This window comes from Giraffa tippelskirchi, chromosome 14 (genome assembly GCF_054371585.1).
Source record: "Giraffa tippelskirchi isolate mGirTip1 chromosome 14, T2T-mGirTip1v1.2.pri, whole genome shotgun sequence".
NCBI lineage: Eukaryota > Metazoa > Chordata > Mammalia > Artiodactyla > Giraffidae > Giraffa > Giraffa tippelskirchi.
This window is the reverse complement of record NC_137288.1, coordinates 33,679,792-33,697,378: the sequence shown is the minus strand read 5'-3', so window position 1 is coordinate 33,697,378 and position 17,587 is coordinate 33,679,792. Positions and strand designations below refer to the sequence as shown.

General features: G+C 45.4%; 1 protein-coding gene across 38 annotated transcripts in view; it reads left to right on the top strand.

Annotated features, from left to right (window-relative positions):
• The window catches only part of FHOD3 (formin homology 2 domain containing 3), a 514,139-nt gene that overhangs the window by 375,291 nt on the left and 121,261 nt on the right, over positions 1 to 17,587 (top strand). For 13 of the 38 annotated variants that reach the window (XR_014074754.1, XR_014074752.1, XR_014074753.1 and 10 more), the window contains exons 11-13: positions 3,567 to 3,890; positions 4,491 to 4,565; positions 9,266 to 9,379. The exons of 1 other annotated variant lie outside the window; for it this stretch is intronic. Coding sequence is in view for 27 of the 37 variants with exons in the window: in XM_081562348.1 (XP_081418474.1) it covers positions 3,567 to 3,890; positions 4,491 to 4,565; positions 9,266 to 9,379 (513 nt within the window). In the remaining 10 variants the exon portion in view is untranslated. Of the gene's footprint in view, positions 1 to 486; positions 580 to 3,566; positions 3,891 to 4,490; positions 4,566 to 9,265; positions 9,380 to 17,587 lie in introns of all 38 variants that reach the window. 24 more of the 38 variants (XR_014074757.1, XR_014074756.1, XM_081562359.1 and 21 more) reach the window with 4 other exon arrangements.

Here is a 17,587-nt window from a genome sequence, read left to right as displayed (position 1 = left end):
AGGGAGTAACATGCAGAAGCCACTTGCCCCCCTGGGGGTTGGTGCTGAACGGAACGCAGTGGGGACGTGAGGACTGCTCCCGGCTGGCGCTGGGCAGCCCAGAGCACAGCCGCTGCAGCTTCTGTGTGCAGGAGGAGAACCACCTGGGAGGCCTGCCCAAGGCCAGAAGCGGCTCTGGGTCCATGTGGTGGTCGGATAGGAGGAGCCAGATGGGGGTGTGCAGGGCAGTTGCATCCAGCCAACTCAACACAGAAATTTGGCTTGGGCCGGGTGATTGCATCTCCGACCCACACTTAAATTTCTCCGTCTCAGAACTGTCTCCTTTTCTGCTAACAGATTAAGTGTGCTCTTTTCATTTCAGCCAGCTGGAGGTTTGTTTTGTTTTTTGTTTTTTTTTTTGGTTCATCTTCCTGTTTGTCTGTAAGGCTTATCTCGCTTTTCCATCTTGTCTCTGTGTGCATTTCTCTTTTCCTGGCCTTGTCTCAGGGTTGAGGAGGAGGAGGAGGAGGAGCAGCCAGTCACGGAGCCCAACTCAGAGGAAGAGAGAGAGGACGATGCCCCCTGTCAGGACAAGGACAGGTACCAAGGGCTGGACCCTCCCAGGCTCCCACTGAAAGCCTGGAGGCTCCTTCCTGATGGAGAGTTTGCAGCATCCTTCAGTAGCCTCCTCCCTTCCTCACTGGCTCCCTTCCTCACTGGTTCCCTGTTCACAGAACCCCAGAGTGACTAGCTTCCTAGAGATATAACTGAGCACGTTTTCCCTAGAGGACTGTATTTTTTACTCAACCACTGCCTGCCTCACCATGCTTTATGGAAGACACACCCAGCTGCTTTTCTCCCCACTGTCCCCTCCCTGAGTGCTTGGGCTCAGTCACATTGGCAATAACTAATGAGATGCTCAGAAAATTTTAACCCTTTCTACCCTGTAGGAAGAATAATTCCACGTGTCCCCTTCTTCTTACTAATTTTACCAGTATAATGTTATCTAAAATATGTGGATGACTGCTATAGCAATAATGCACTTTGATTTGTATCCAAATGGACAGGACCACTTTTCAGCCCCATACAGCATAGGAGGAAAAAAATCCCAGCATTTATTTTCATGCCTGGAATGACTCTCAGAGCTATGCAGCCCTTTGGGGGAGTTTTCTGTCCTCTACTCACCTCTCCAAGGTGCATCCTTTCTGTCTTCAAGCAATGTTAACAGAAAGGCACCTTGCAGATATTTGTGAATTTGGTGGGTATTTTCCCCCAAGTGAGGTCTGTATGAAACATAAAAGTTGATCATGGGTCATTTCATTTTCATTTTCTGATATTCAAAAATAATTCTATAATCAGTTCCTTCACTTGATTGATTACACTGCACTTTGATATTTTTGCTGTTTTTCCACAAATAAGCAAAGTCAGAAGGGTAAAATCTTTCTCTTACTGGATTCTTTGCTGCCATGACCTGCTTCTCTGGGTCACCAGCACATGTAAAATTCTCAGATAGGCCCATTGGATGCGCTGGAATGCCCACGGCTCCCTGGGGCCATGGACTCCTCTCTGAACTGCTTCCCCACTTGGGAAATGTCCAGGAAGAAGCCAGCAGGATGTAGAGATGGAAAAAGAGTGACCACTAGGTGTTCACAGAGAGTGAGGTGCACATTCGGGAGTTAGGGGGAGAAAGGTGGGCATTGACCAGGGCACCCCCTCCCCGGCCTGTGCTGAGTGCCAGGCGTGGGGGTAGTGACTTTGGTTAGGGATGCTCTGGGAAAGAAGGAGGTTTAAATGACAGTCCCACCTTAGGCTGAAAATGAGCCACAGAAAATTATGTGGACCCTCAATGAATACATCCGTGTGGCTCCACACGTGCTTAAGTGTACATGGTGTGTCCTCTGCCCACACAAGCCCTTCACCCTCAGGAACTTACACAATTCAGCAGCACCCCCAGACCAGATGGAAGAATCTGGCTGGAAAGAGCAGCCTCTAAAGGCATCCTTACTACCATTGCCGCCTTTACACGGGATGGTTGTTCACGCAGATAGATGGCGGTTTATCCTACGCCTGCAGTATCTTTGATGGCACAACTGGTGCTGTAGGGCATCTTCATCAGAGACTGTACAGTTACACTTTTCTGTTTTGGGAAGTAGAGGGTGTGCACATGAAACCCCAGGGTTTGATCTCAGCCAGGGTGTTCATTAACATGGATGTGACGTTACTTGCTCCCTGGTGTCAAGCTACTAGACTTCAAAGTGGTGGGAAAGGTTCCGCCTGCTTCTGTGGGCCACTGTCTTCCACTGCTTCCTCGTCCTGCTGGCTGTCTCCTTGGATGCTTGCCATGTGTACCCGCCATGTGTGTGTACAAGTATATATACCCTCTGTGCCAGGCCTGCCCTGAGCACCGCAGTGTGGTCTCATCCCATTCTCTCTGTGAGCCAGGGGAACCAGTATATCCCTGCTCTTATACACAGATGGAGCTCCAAATTTGAGATAGGAAAGAAAAAAAACACAACTCACGTTCCATTCCCAAATGGGCATGGCCAGGAGTCAAGTTCTCTGGGAAAGGGACTATGGTTTTGAAAACTGCAGAATTTAAAGTAGATTCTCCAGTGGGCTTCCCTGGTGGCTCAGAGGGTAAAGGATCCACCTGCAATGATGGAGACCTGGGTTTGATCCCTGGGTGGGGAAGATCCCCTGGAGGAGGGCATGGCAACCCACTCCAGTATTCTTGCCTGGAGAATCCCCATTGACAGAGGAGCCTGGTGGGCTAAGGTCCATGGGGTCGCACAAAGTCGGACACGACTGAGCCACTAAGCACAGCACAGGACTCCAGGGACAGAGGTGGGTCTCAAGACATCTAAGTGGTCTTAATCCAGCCCCTGAAGGTGGAAGTCTCCATGACTGTGTCCATGGCAGAGTCAGGCCTGCCTGCAGGGGTCTAGACATCTAGGGCTTAGTGGTAGAGGAGGCCCCGGGGAAATGTGCCTGTGAACCAGGCAAAATGTGTCTTCACTCTGCCAGCCCCTCATTTCGGGTTCTTTGCATGTCCTACTGGCATCGTTTTCCCTTCTCCACACTTGCTTTCAGGAAAGGATCCACAAGCCCTAACTCCTAAGTTTGGAGCTTGTGGGATACCTGTCCTCAAGTCTGGGCTTTTTAGGAGGAGAACAGATCCCCTGTTGAGCAAGACAAAGAAATGAAGTTCAAATTGTGGAAATTCCGGTGCCAACACCACCGGCGGAGGTGGGGGGGAGAACCTTGAGGGGTGGGAGGGCGGGTGCAGAAGAGCCTTTGAGGCCCCATGAGATCCTCTCACAAAGTCCCCTGCTTGCTTGGAGGCCAGGTTGGTCTGACCTCCCAGACTGGCCTGTGCAGGGCATCAGGATTATTGGGAAAAGTGGGGTTTCCGGCTTCTATGCCGCAGGTCAAGAAACACCGCCAGATTCTGGAGCCAGCAGCCCTGACAGTAATGAGTTTTTACATGTCCTTTTTCCCTTTCCTAACCTTTGCTCTCTTTCTCCCCAATCTCTCTTCCTCCCCTTTCTTCCCCTCTCCTCCTGCTCTCCTCCCCGCTGCCGCAACAGCGAGGCCCATCCTGCCTCAGAGCAGGTCGCCACCGGAAAGGATGCAGCCCTCGCCGCTGCCTCACCGGGGAAGCAGCTGCCGGCCAGCGCTGCGACAGGGACCCCCTCGGGCAGAGGGTCCTTGGGGCCCGCCCTGCGGCCGCCCCCCAGCCCCACCCCGGCCTCTCGGCCCTCCTCCACTGCACCTGCTCCCCCGAAGGCATCACCCAGCAGAGAAAAGCTGCCCTACGTGCCCCACAGCCCCTTCCACCTCTTCTCCTATGACTTTGAGGATTCACCCTTGTCCACCAAGGAGAAGGAAGCCGAGTCCCAGCAGGAAAGCAGGTAGATCCGGCCCACGTGGTGGCCTGTGTGAGGCTGACCCAGGGGAAGGTGACACGGTGTGTTAACCGCATCCTCCGGCTCGTCTTGCGCTGTGTTTGTGTGAATTCGGGTCAGAGCAGAGGGCACTTGTTGTGTCAAGTCCCTGATCACTCACTAATTACAGCATGCAGGCAAAATATGGGCTTCCCAGGGGGGTGCTAGTAGTGAAGAACCCACCTGCCAATGCAGGAGATGTAAGAGACATGGCTTCGATCCCTTGGTGAGGAAGATCCCCTGGCAGAGGGCATGGCAACCCGCTCCAGTATTCTTGCCTGGGAAATACCAGGGACAGAGGAGCCTGGTGGGCTAGAGTCCATAGGGTCACACAGAGTCGGACATGACTGAAGCAACTTAGCAGCAGCAGCAGCCAATTGAGGAGCTCTTGTGTTCTAATGCCATCACTAAAAACGGATTTATGAACATAAGGTTTATAAACATAAGCATGATGTCAGAATCTGAAGCACCCCCCCCAAGCCCATCTCTCTTGATCTGCAGAATGCAGCGAGGGGCTTCGCCAACTTTCCAGGCAGCCTTTTGAGCGGGTTTTCCTTCCTTTCACAGTTCCTCTGATTCTCTCCATCTGAGCACGTATTCTGCCTCCGAGCCTTACAACTTCCGGTCTTTCTCTTCTAATAGGTGGGTGTCTTTTCTTTATCTCCTTTCTCTTTTTGGTAGCTTTTGGTTTTTATTCTAATGTATGTGATTTTCTTTCAGATGTTGCTCATAACTTCCTGTGAGATGACAAACGGTTGCAGTTTGAATCACTTCATGGGCATTAATTTATGTTTTAAAATTTTTATTGAAATCGAGTTGACTTACAGTGTGTTAATTTCTTCTGTACAGCAAAGCGACTCAACTATACATACATATTTTATTTTTTTCATATTCTTTTTCACTATTATTTTTGTCACAGAATGTTGAATACAGTTCCCTGTGCTGTGTCACTTGTTTATCCACCCGTAATCTCAGACTGCTAATCCCAGACTCCCAACCAGCCCCCTCCTCCCCCTCCCTGGGAAACTACAAGTCTGTTCTCTATATCTGTGAGTCTGTTTTTGTTTCATAGTTATGTTGATTTGTATCATATTTTAGATTCCACATGTATTATTAAGTGATATGGTATTTGTTTTTCTGACTTCAGTTAGTATGATAATCTCCAGGTCCATCCATGTTGCTGCAGATGGCATTATTTTGTTCTCTGTTATGACTGATATTTCATTGTATATATTGATAAATATTTAAGTCACATCTTCTTTATCCATTCATATGTTGATGAACATATAGGTTGTTTCCATGTCTTGGCTAATACAATTGCATTATTTACTTATGGATGCTTCAGTGATTCCTATGCCAATTGGAGGTGAGGCGGAGGAAGGACTTGTGCAAATCAAAAAATCAAAAACGCTCAGGGAATTTTCAGCAGGTGTTTGTCAGCTTACCTGTGTGCCTGCTCTTCACTGATGCCTGGATCAGGACCTCTCTGCAGAGCAGAGAATGGGGAGCAGAGAGTTTGAATATTTTAAACAATCAAATTGTCCAAAATCAGTAATAAGAATCAGTATTAACTGATGGTCCATGTATATTCAGTGAGGAAATGGAGGCACAGAGTGGTTCAGTAAGTGGAGATGGCTTACTCAGCCAGAATGGCTTTGTATACTGTCGGGAGTATGTGACCTCTTGTTCGAACACCTCCAAACAACAAGTTCTCTACCAGTCTCTTTTAGGTCTAAAATTCTGAGTTACTGTGATCTTTCACACAATTTTCATGAAATGCATCTAACATAGCTCTTATGTCCCCTGATAATAGTATCTGTGTACAAGTGATGAGCCACACATTTGACTGGAAGAAAGATATTCTGGCAGCCTTATCTTTCCTAGCAGGATAGTGTTAGCCCAGGATGGTGATGGGCTCACAGGCCCTGATGGGGCTTTCCTGGGCCCAGGTCCCTCCCATGTGGTCCCCAGGCTTCAGTACCACTCACAGTCCTAGGGGGATGAGAGCAATAGAAACATGGAACTGGCCAAAACAGATATATACATAAATTGAGAAAAGCAGCCTCATGCTTGTGAGGCTTCCCAGGTGGCTCAGTGGTAAAGAATCTGTCTGCCCACCCCCCCCCCCAAAAAAAAAAGAATCTGTCTGCCAATGCAAGAGATGCAGGAGATGTGGATTCGATTCCTGGGCTGGGAAGATCCCCTGGTGGAAGGCATGGAAATCCACTCCAGTATTCTTGCCTGGAGAATCCCATGAACAGAGGAGCCAGGCAGGCTACAGTTCATGGGGTTGCAAAGAGTCGGACACAACTGAGCATGCACTCATGCTTGTGAAAGAGGATCGGCTTGGATTTAGCTGAGGAAGGTTTATAATTTTTAGATTATTTGACAGGAATTTGAATACTGTATAATATTGTTTGCACCTATTAATTTTCTGATGTTCACTCACTGTGGTTTTCCCAGGTCTGTATGGCTACAGATTTGACTGCTCAGTAGTGGACTGCAATTGAATGGGGTATAGTAGAAACCAAGCAGTTAGTCATTAAAAAGAATTTTTAAAAAACAAAAACAAAAAAACTCTGTGCAGTGAATTCAGTTAGTTTAGCTGAAATTCAGATGCAAAATTGGACAGACCACGAGGTAGTCGAATTAATTGTTCAACCATTAGAGAAACTAAAGGAGGGAAAATGACTCTATGCTTGTTTTATTTCCATAATGTTTTTGAGACATAATTTTAGTAAAGTAATCCTGTTAAAACATTCTCCGGGATGCCTACTTTTGGTCAGAAAGGGGATAGTTTTAGATGCTTGTGTATAATAACAAGCTCAGTTTCCAGATGGCTGGGTGATGCAGGGCTGAAGCCAGAGCACAGGGCCTGTCTCCCGGAGGATCCCGAGGTCTTAGGCAGCTTCCTTCCCTCCTGAGCAGGACCCTGCCTGCTGCTTCTCCCCTCTTTGCTGCTGGTCTTTTTCTCCCTTCTCTGCTACTTCCTTCCTTTCATGTCATCTTATTCTTTGCTTTTCTCTCTTCTCCATGGCCTATGGTTTAGGGACCTTCTTTTAACTTTTTAATTGAAGTGTAATTGACGTAATGGGCTTCCCTGGTGGCTCAGTGGTAAAGAATCTGCCTGCCAATGCAGGAGACACAGGAGACATGGGTTTGATCCCTGAGTCAGGAAGATCCCCTGGAGAAGGAAATGGCAACTCACTCCAGTATTCTTGCCTGAAAAATCCCGTGGACAGAGGGGCCTGGTGGGCTACAGTCCACAGGGTCACAAAAGAGTAAGACATAACTTAGCTACAAAACAGTTGACATAACATTGTTTTGGCTTCAAGTGTATAGCATAATGGTTCAATATTTTTATAATTGGGGGCTTCCCTCGTCACTAAGTTGGCAAAGAACCTTCTTGCAATGCAGGAGACCTGGGTTTGATTCCTGGGTCAGGAAGATCCCCTGGAGAAGGAAATGGCAGCCCACTCCAATATTCTTGCCTGGAAAATCCCATGGAGAGAGGAGCCTGGCAAGCTACAGTCCATGGGGTCACAGGAGTCATACACAATTTAGCCACTAAACCACCACCACCACTTGAAAAATCAAGCCAATGCTCACTTAGAGAAGAAGCAGTTAACCTGCTGGACAGGCAATGTGTTGGGACTTTTAAGAGATGAGAAGATGAATGCCCAGAGACCAAGTGCCATGAAGATGGTGTGTTAACAGGGAAGGGTGGTGAGTCCCCATCTGCCTGCCAGGGTGCCCGGTACTGAGCACAAGGTGACACGTGATAGCAGAAAGACAAAGAAGAGGCCAACACAGCAGACACAGCAGACTTAGCAACACAGAGTAGATTGGGGGTAATATGAGTGTTTTATGTTCTATTATAATACAGTAGTTTATTAAGGAAATCTGAAATTTTACTTCTGTATCCCACTTTTTGAAATAGATGATCTTTATTTTATGCTTTCTTCTACACATTCTTTTTAACCTTTGAGGATATTTTTTACAATTGTAATCAAACTTGCTGTATAACATTAAACTGATGTTGCATGCGGTATGTGTGCATGTATATACATGAACACTATGAACATTTGCCATGTTTTCACTTATAAATTGGCAGTCATTTTTAATGGTTGCATAACATTCCATCAGTGAGTGTTATATCAGACTTTCTTATCTTCACACTGTTACCTAGTTGTGTAGTTTCCAGTTTTTTGCCATTATCTCAATGAGGCGCCGGTGAGAATCTTCCTGTGTAACGCTTTTAGTATATAAATCACTGTAAGTAAGGTTATGTTAACTTCCCCAAAAGTAGACTTATTTGGTCAATGGATATCCATATTTTGAGATCAAATGGCTTCCTAGAGTGGTTAGTACTGATTCTGCAGGAACTTGTACTGGATTCACTGTGTATGGGAAGCTCTTTGTGCCCTTTCATCATAGCAACCCTTGGAGCCCCACACACTCCAGTAGCATGTCCTAACCAATTTAGAAGAAAGAGTCAGTCCTGCCTTGTCACTGAAGAGGTTGTGAGACAAAGCTCTGCTGATAATAGCTAAATTCAGCTTAGCTAAAGAACAGCTGTTCTGAAAAAACAAGAAAGCCCTAGACTTTAACAAATCCTGAAACTTGTCAGGGGTGACTGGGAAATGATAAAAGCTCATTGAAACTTAATGGCTGTCATTTTGGTTCTGAGGACGTGTTGGATGAAAACATTGGATATGTGCACCTCTCAGCAGCGGGCCAGCCTAGAATGTCTGGAGACAGTTGCTCCTTGATTGCTGAGCATGCAACGAGACTATGGCATCTAGTAGATGAAATTGATTCAGAAACACCTAAAGGGGAATTTTTTAGTAAGATGTTTCCTTAGTCAGTTGTCTGATGTTTTCTGCAGACCTTTGATGGAATTAACACTAACTGTTCAACCACCAGGGCTTCCCCGGTGGCTCAGCGGTAGAGAATCCACCTGCAGTGCAGGAGACGCAGGTGTGATCCTGGAAGCAAGAACAATCTTCATGATTCAATTCAAAGCAAGTTGGATTGTATTTATGTTAGCAACTAGTTTTAATGTGCACTTACAAAGGAAACATAAGAATTTTGTTTAAGCCCTTTGTCATAACCTGCTACTTAGCAGTTTTGGACTTTGGGAAGCTTCTCTAATAAGAAATAATAAAAATGAAGAAGTTAGTAAGTTTCTTTAAGTTAGGGTGATCACTAACAGTGCTACCTTTTCTAGACCTGTTTTTCTTGTAAAAATTAAGATAGTTTGCCGAGTGTTAATCATCTAGTGACTTTTACTCATTTCTCTGTCCCTTCCTGCCCCCAACTTAACCCTCTGTACTCTTCAGATACAGCAACTTTGGCAACAACTCGCATCACTCCTCGAGGCCTTCGTCTGGATCCAGTGTGCCCACCACCCCCACGTCATCCCTCTCACCCCCACAGGAGGCCAGGCCCGAAAGGTGGGTTTTACGTACTGATCGCTTCCTTGTCCTCAAGCGAAGGGAATCAGTTTAAGAGTGCCCAAAGGGAATTTGGGATGGACATGAACCCACAACTGTATTTAAAATGGATAACCAACAAGGACTCATTGTATAGCACTGGGAACTCTGCTCCATGTTATGTGGTAGCCTGCATGGGCGGGAAGTTTGGAGGAGAATGGATACATGTGTAGGTATGACTGAGTCCCTTCACTGTTCACCTGAAACTATCACAACATTATTTGTTCATCAGCTATACCCCATTACAAAATAAAAAGTTTTTTTTAAAAGGAGTGCCCAAAAGAAAAGTATAAATAAAAAGAATAATCTGAAATATTTCCCTTGACAGTATAGTCCAAAGGTAAGACTGTTTTCTCTCTTTCACACTGTACTATGTAACTATTTTATTAGAGGTGATAGTTTATTGTTAATACTGTCTTATCTCTCAGCATACTAAAGATAGGTATACCAGTTTGTTCTAAAATATTTAAATGTGAATGTTTTGATTCACCCCTTAAAAACTGTTCTAGATTTTGTGTTAACCCTGCAGTTTGTGTTATACACATCCATTCTCACCTTTGAATGATTCATTCTATGTAAATCAGGAGGTAGTGGGCCCTTTAAGGTGTTGTTTTATTAATCCAGGACCTACCAGAAAACAAATGAATTATATGGTTCCGTGGATGGAATTTAACTTGGAAAGAGTATTAATTAGACCACCAGAAAGGAACTTGTTATTACTCCTAGAAGCAAGGGATTGCACAAGGATGTGTTTACAAGGGAAAGGTAAGGCCTGTAATTTCAGAACAATTAAAAATGGCTTCCCTTATATGGCAAGAGTACCGAGTTAAGAGAAGACTGGCTAGGGTTCCATTTCACTCACTGGGAAGTTATTTAATCCCTGAGGGTACGTGCCAATTATGCCAACCCTTACCTTAGAGGGTGGTTTTCTGAGCAGAGAACCCCATTGTGTGGGTCCAGTGGGAAGTGACAGTGTACGATGATGAGACATAATGTCCATCAGCCCGTGATTGATCAGAAATTCAGATATGAGCAATTCACAGAGGTCATTTGCCTCTAATCCCAAGTTTAAAACAAACTCTACCTGAATTCCATATTCACATGGTCTCCAGTATATTCTGAAGGGTGTTTTGCTGACTGGAGATTTTGGAAGAAGGGGGTTGCCTGGCCGCACACCAGCTTCAATTTCTAAAATGGTACCTAAACCCCCTGGTGTCAGACTCCCGGGTGGCACAGTCTAGTGTGGTCGTGAGCTGGTCACATCTGGGCTCAGCTTGGTCCTGGTCATAAGGTAACAAATGGATGGCCATGAAATCTCTGCCTTTCACCCTAGGGCACTCATTCTGGGGATCAGCTGAGGTCTCCCGTGCTCCTAGAGAGGTCACCCGGAAAGAGAACCTTTGTCCTATGAGATGTGAGATTTGGGGCTGAAGTGAGGATTGTTAGAGTCTGATTGATATTACATCACTTCTCTTACACCTGCTGGGTCGCCAGCTCCTTAGGAGCAAGGAAGCAGGCTCCATTCATTGCTATAGTTCCTGGGGCTAGGCTGTGGAAGAGTTGAGGTGAATGCCAGTTGAAGGATCCAGGTGAATTATCCACTCATTGTGGACAATTTGGAGGCTTCTAAGGTTGAGAAATTGGAAGGACAGGAGGTCCGCAGTTTTCCCAAGCCTTCGCCTTTGGGGGAATATTGTTCCCAGGTCCTAATTGGGAAACCCAGGTCCCATTTGAGCTGGAAGGTCCAGGAGCTCAGGACCCTGAAGGACTTCTGTCTGTGCCTCTTTCCTGGTGGGGCTAGCTGAGTGTCCCCTGAGGGGCTGGGGGGATTTAGTGGGGGAGAGAGAAGAGGGGCTGGATCCCAGAAACCCTTGAGTGCCCTGGAGGAGGCTGGACTTCATCCCAAGACCCTGGGCTGTTAGGGTTTTGAAACAGCTGGTGCCATGCACTAATTGGTCAACAGTGCAGATGGAGCCAGTGGGGCAAAGCTGCCTCTAAGTCAGAGAGAGGTTACCATGCCCGGGAACGGCAGAGGCCTCGGGGCTGCAAAGCAACAGTGGGTTTGTGCAGACTTGGCTGCCCCTGGGAGGGTGGACACAGGGGAGCCTGCGGATGTTAGAAACAAGGAACTGAGATGGAAGATGCGGGATGAGAAGCAGAGCGAGGATGGAGATGTTCATCTTGGGGTGCACGCGGCCTGAGGAGTCTGTCTGACACCCTGGGAGATGCTCCGGTGCTGGTGGGGTGAGGACCTCACGGTCCTTGGTTTGATAGAAGCACTGGGTTGAAATCCCTCAGAGGGAGCCTACACGCTGAGACCCCATCACTGGGTAGCAACCGAGGCAGGGGCCCCTCCTGTTGTGAGCTGCCTCTTCTCCCATGTGCAGTCCTACCGTATGAAGTTCACTATATCACTGTATCCACCAGCAAGGAAAGCTTCAAAGGGTTTCTTACTTCCTTTCCATTTGCATGATTTTTTTTCACCCATCACCATCTGTGACTTTGAAACATCAGATGTGCCATTCTATTAAGGCCAGAAAGCCACCAGGCCCGGCCACATCACCACTTTCTACTCTCACTTTGCCAGCTTATGTTTTGTGAGTATAAAAAATAAAAACAAGAGAGGCCCTAACTCCAAATCATATTTGTATCTCACCACCCTATCATGTTATGTCAGTCATATTTATAATATTTATTTTTATACAGTTTGATTTTTCTTTTTTTCTCTTCAACAACCGGATTCTTTGGATATCACCGTAATCTATTTTTACATTTACAAATATTTTCTGTCTTATTAAGATACAGGATCGTTTTGACCAAGGTATATACTTCAGGAGGGTTTGTAAGATTTATCCTTGAAATGTTTTATATACCCCTAATTATTGAAACTCAAAAGAAAAACCCTTAGGAAAAACATTGTGCTCTTATGAACACTTGCATTTTGTAGTGAGAACCCAAGTGTTCTGTCAGAACACTCTGGACTAATAGGCAACATGACAAGGCCCCATGCATTACCGGGGAGTTCTAGAAACCCTTTTCCTTGATTTGGAAACAAGATTCACTTCCCTGATGTCCTAGGAAAATCATGCCAACTAAAACACCCCTTCAGGCAGGCCAGCCCGCTTTGGGACTACAACTGGGCATTATTGTGAGTTTAGAGTTTTCATATTTTTCCCAAGCATATTAGTGTGTTAGATGTTAATAAAACTTGGAATGATAAATTGACCTAGAAAGGAAGAGCTGAAGAAACAATATACAAATTAAGTCAAGCAGGGTTATTAAAATGAACCCTTCTCCACATCTCCTGTTACAGCTTTGTTTACAGGGCTCTTTTAGAAACAGAGAGTGCGGCGTTAACTTTCATGAAATTGCAGCTTGAGTTGTACCAAAGCAAAACAAAATAAGACCAGAACCATTTGCAGAGGCCCTCAGGGGTACAAGATGCAACTGTTTAATGAAAGCAGACTTTTAAAGTGCTTCAATTTTGAAAATGTGCTTTTTGAGTGGAAACATTCTAAATATTTTCTTTTTAAAAGAAAACAAAATTACAAGAGTATTTAAACCATTCATCTTCAAGTATTCAAATAAAACAAACAGGCAGACAATCATTGCAGCACGGTCTCTTTGTGGCTTTGGCCTAAGCACATCCTCTCTGCCTCCCTACCACGACATCCCCCTCTGGTGGGCCTTTTCAGAAGTGGCAGCTGCAGGCTTGTTCGGTGTTGTGACAGCAGCTGCTGAGGGAATTCAAGGGAACAGTGAGGCCAGTGCTGGGGGTTGAAGGTGCCTTGAGGCGTATCAGTCTTTGTGCTGGGGCTGGGAAGTAAGTGCTCTGGGAATGACGCCCCTGTGCTAAGAGCTGGGGGTGGGTGGTCATGAGCAATTGAAGATGCTAAGAGCTCAGTGGGTGCACCTTGGAGATTTTAGGAGGCCAGGGAGGACTTCTCTGTAGACCTGCCAGTATGTGCCTTAAGTACTAAGTCTCTTCTCTTTCCCCCATTACATTAGTGCTATTGTCTACTGTAAATGCCAGTCACCTGCCTGTTTGACACACTAATGTCAGGAGTCCTTAGTATATGTATGTGCCATTCTGAGTCACTTCAGTGTGTCCAACTCTTTGCAACCCCATGGACTGTAGCCCGCCAGGCTCCTCTGTCCACGGGATTCTCCAGGCAAGAATGCTGGAGAGGATTGCCATGCCCTCCTTCAGGGGATCTTCCTGACCCAGGGATTGAACCTGCATCTCTTACGTCTCCTGCATTGGCAGGTGGATTCTTTACCACTAGCGCTGAGGCCCTAATATATGTTTACATATAGCTGATTCACACTGTTGTGCAGCAGAAACTAACACAACTTTGTAAAGCAATTATACTCATTAAGTGTACATATATGTATGTAATTAAATGCTTCCCAGGCAGCACAGTGGTAAAGAATCCGTCTGCCAATACAGGAGATGTGGGTTCGATCCCTGGGCCAAGAAGATACCCTGGAGAAGGAAATGGCAACCTACTTCAGCATTATTGCCTGGGAAATCCCATGGACAGAGGAGCCTGGTGGGCTACAGTCCATGGGGTCACAAAGAGTCGGACACAAAATAAAATTCAAAGCTTAATTGTTGAAAAAAAAAAGAGTGCTTATAAGTTTGGGGATTGTTTACCTTGTATAGTCATCCCAGCAGAGTTTTTCTGACTTTCTGGAAGGCTGTAAGCATAGATATTAGTAGTAATACTTCCTTTAGAAATAAAACGGATAGTAAGGGATAAATAAAAATTTAAAGTTGCAACTTTAAATTTTGTGTATTATTGTTTATATGGGCCTTTCTTGTATGTAGTAGCATTTGAAAGGTGTGAAGGGATACACAGTTTGAAAGTGAAGCTTCTTCCTACCCCATCATCCTCCCCCAAAGCAAGGGCTCCTTGAAATTCCTTATGTGTACTTCCAGAGATATTTTATGTTAATATCAGCATATATGTGTTTAATATGCATGCTAAGTTGCTTCAGTTGTGTCCGACTCTGTGCGACCCTATGGACAACAGCCCACCAGGTTCCTCTGTCCACGGGATTCTCTAGGCAAGAATACTGGAGTGGGTTGCCATTTCCTTCCCCAATGCATGCATGCATGCTAAGTCGCTTCAGTCGTGTCTGGGTCTGTGCGACGCTATGGACAGCAGCCCACCAGGTTCCTCTGTCCACAGGATTCTCTAGGCAAGAATACTATAGCTTTACACAAATAGTAACACACTATACAAACTATTCTGCATTCTGCTTTTTTTACTTAAAAATTTATCTTGGTTCTCTTTCCATTTTGTTGTTGTTCAGTCACTAACTCATGTTGGACTCTTTGCAGCCCCATGGACTGCAGCATGCCAGGCTTCTCTGTCCTCCACTGTCTCCCAGAGTTTGCTCAAAGTCACGTCCATTGAGTCGGTGATGCTATATAACCATCTCATCCTCTGCCACCCTCTTCTCCTTTTGCATTCAGTCTTTCCCAGCATCAGGGACTTGTCCAGTGAGTCAGCTCTTCACATCCAGTGGCCAAAGTATTGTAGCTTGAGCTTCAGCATCAGCATCAGTCCTTCCAATGAATACTCAGGGTTGATTTCCTTTAGAATTGACTGGTTTGATTTCTTTGCACACCATGGAGTCCCATGGACTCAAAGGTCTTCTCTAGCACCACCATTTGAAAATGTCAATTTTTCAGCCTGCAGCCTTCTTCATGGTCCAGCTCTCACATGACTACTGGAATAACAAATGCTTCGACTATACATACCTTTGTTGGCAAAATCATGTCTCTGCTTTTGAATGTCTCTTTACAGCTTCCTCATTCTTTTTAATACTTTGTTCTCTGGGTGCTGTTTCTTATACCCAATCATGTAACGATGGGCCCTAATAATACTGCGGTGTGATTCTTGTCTGTGTGTCATTTTGCACATATGTGATTATCTCTAGGACAAATGCCTAGAAATAGATTTAGTAAGTTAAGTTTTTGTATTTTTACAATTTTGATTGATTTTTACCCAGCTACTCTTGGTGAAGATTGTACCAGTTTTGGTTCTCAACTACAATGTGTAAAAGACCTTGTGTTCCCAACACCTCTGCCAAAGAGGCACCATTCAAGTTTTCAACCATTGCTCTCCGAGCAGTGAAGAGTTGTATGTCATTAAAATTTAAATTTGTGATTCCTCTTATAAATGAGCATGATTTCATATGTAAAGGCACCTTTCCTTTCCTGTGGATTTGTGCTTCATGATCACTGAGTTCTTTTTCTTACTGAGGTGTCCAGTTTCTTTATAAACTCCAGTAGGTGTACCTATTACTTTCCTCAGTCATTGGTCTTTTTACAACATTTGTGGTGTTTTTACCATGCAGAACAATTTAAATTTTGGGATCACATTTATTGATCTTTTCTGTCTTCTGGGTTTTGCGTTCCTTGTGAGGACAGCTTTTCCTCCTATGGTGGAGGTGGTTTTGTCGCCAAGTCATGTCCGACTCTTGCCACCCCATGGACTGCAGCTGGCTAGGCTCCTCTGTCCATGGGATTTCCCAGGCAAGAATACTGGAGTGGGTTGCCATTTCCTTCTCCAGGGGATCTTCCTGGCCCAGGAATCAAACCTGTGTCTCCTGCATTGCAGGCAGATTCTTCACCAACTGAGCTACCAGGGAAGTCCCCTTTTCTCCCATGGTTTTTTCTAATCGTTGGATTGTTCGCCGAATGGTATTCAGACAAGTGAAAAAATTGTAGCTACAGTTTTCTCCCGTGGTTTCTTCTAATATTTTTGTAGCTACAATTTTCACATGGAAATATTTTTTCTACCCGGAAGTTATTGGCACATGGTGTGAGACAGAGGTCAGAGTTACATTTTTTCACTTGTTTGAATACCATTTAGTGAACAATCCTTCGTTTCCCTGTCGGTTTGTTATATACCAACAGCAGTGCATGCTTGTTTATGTGTCTGTTCAAGCGGCTTCCGTAGGAGCGTCTCCCTTTTCCTCCGGTGCCCATCTTCTCAGATGGATCAACCGTTTGAGGCTGTCAGGAGCCCTCTCTCCTCCCCAGTCTTTGGAATACGACTATATCATGCGCTACCTTGAAACAGTCCTGCTGTTTTTGTCGTCTGCTGCTGTGGGGTTTTATATGGTGATTGCCAACACTGGAATAAAGAGCACAGGGATATGGGGGAGCTGGGACCAAGCAGTTAGGATGAGGGTGGGAGCCTGACATGCTGAGCCTAAGTGCTGCCTTGTGAGATCTCACTTCCTGTGACCCCTAGAATACCTGTCTCCATCACTGATGTGGTAACTCCTCCCCGTGGGTGAAAGTCTCCTTTTCCATGCATTTCCTGCCTACTTTCAGTTACTTTAGCTCTTGTAGTTCTCAGCTGCTTGCAGGCCCATCAAGCGCTGCCCTGAGTATCATTGGCTGGTACCCGTGTCTCCCTCATCCTGATTTCCTCCTCCACGTGGACTGCTCTGTATGGGTGTCTGGGTGCTTCTGGCTTCCTGTTCTAGTCTGCTTTGGCCTTTTATTATTTCTTGCCTTTGCTAGTATCTACATATGCCTTGAGGTTCTACTTGTCTGGTTTTCAAATCACTGCTTTTTCCGAATATATGATCCGTGTATTTTTCTGGATCCCAAACATTTGCTGGCTGTGTTCCATCACTTGGTCTACACAGTACTTTTCCAAAAATTTTGTCAGTAGAGTTAAGAGCTCCATTGTCCAATGGGCTTTAGTTGAATTTTTATTTTTAATTTAAGTTGATCAAAGTAGATGAAAAAAAATCACTGAAAAACGTCCTGAATAGCGCTTAAGTGGAATAAAAGGCATTGCCTTTCTTTGTGATTACAGTTAATAGCACAGAGCCCACAATGGCCAACAGCAGAAAAAGATACCAACACAGACAGATTCCCTACCATTCAAACCAGGAGGCAATGAAGCTTGTGTGCTCCTTGTGCTGTGCACCAAGCAGGCCTCCTCCTTGCCTGCTGCTAGGTCCTGATAGCAATCTTGTTACAAACAAGGAGTTCCTTCCTGTAAGGCATAATGTGGTCTTGATTAAGTAATTGTGTTACATCCAAAGTGCATGAGAGCAGAGGCACCGGTCAGTTAACAGAGGGAGTTTGCAGTAGGGTCTGGTTTTGTGATGGCTTCATCAGTGACTATGGACATT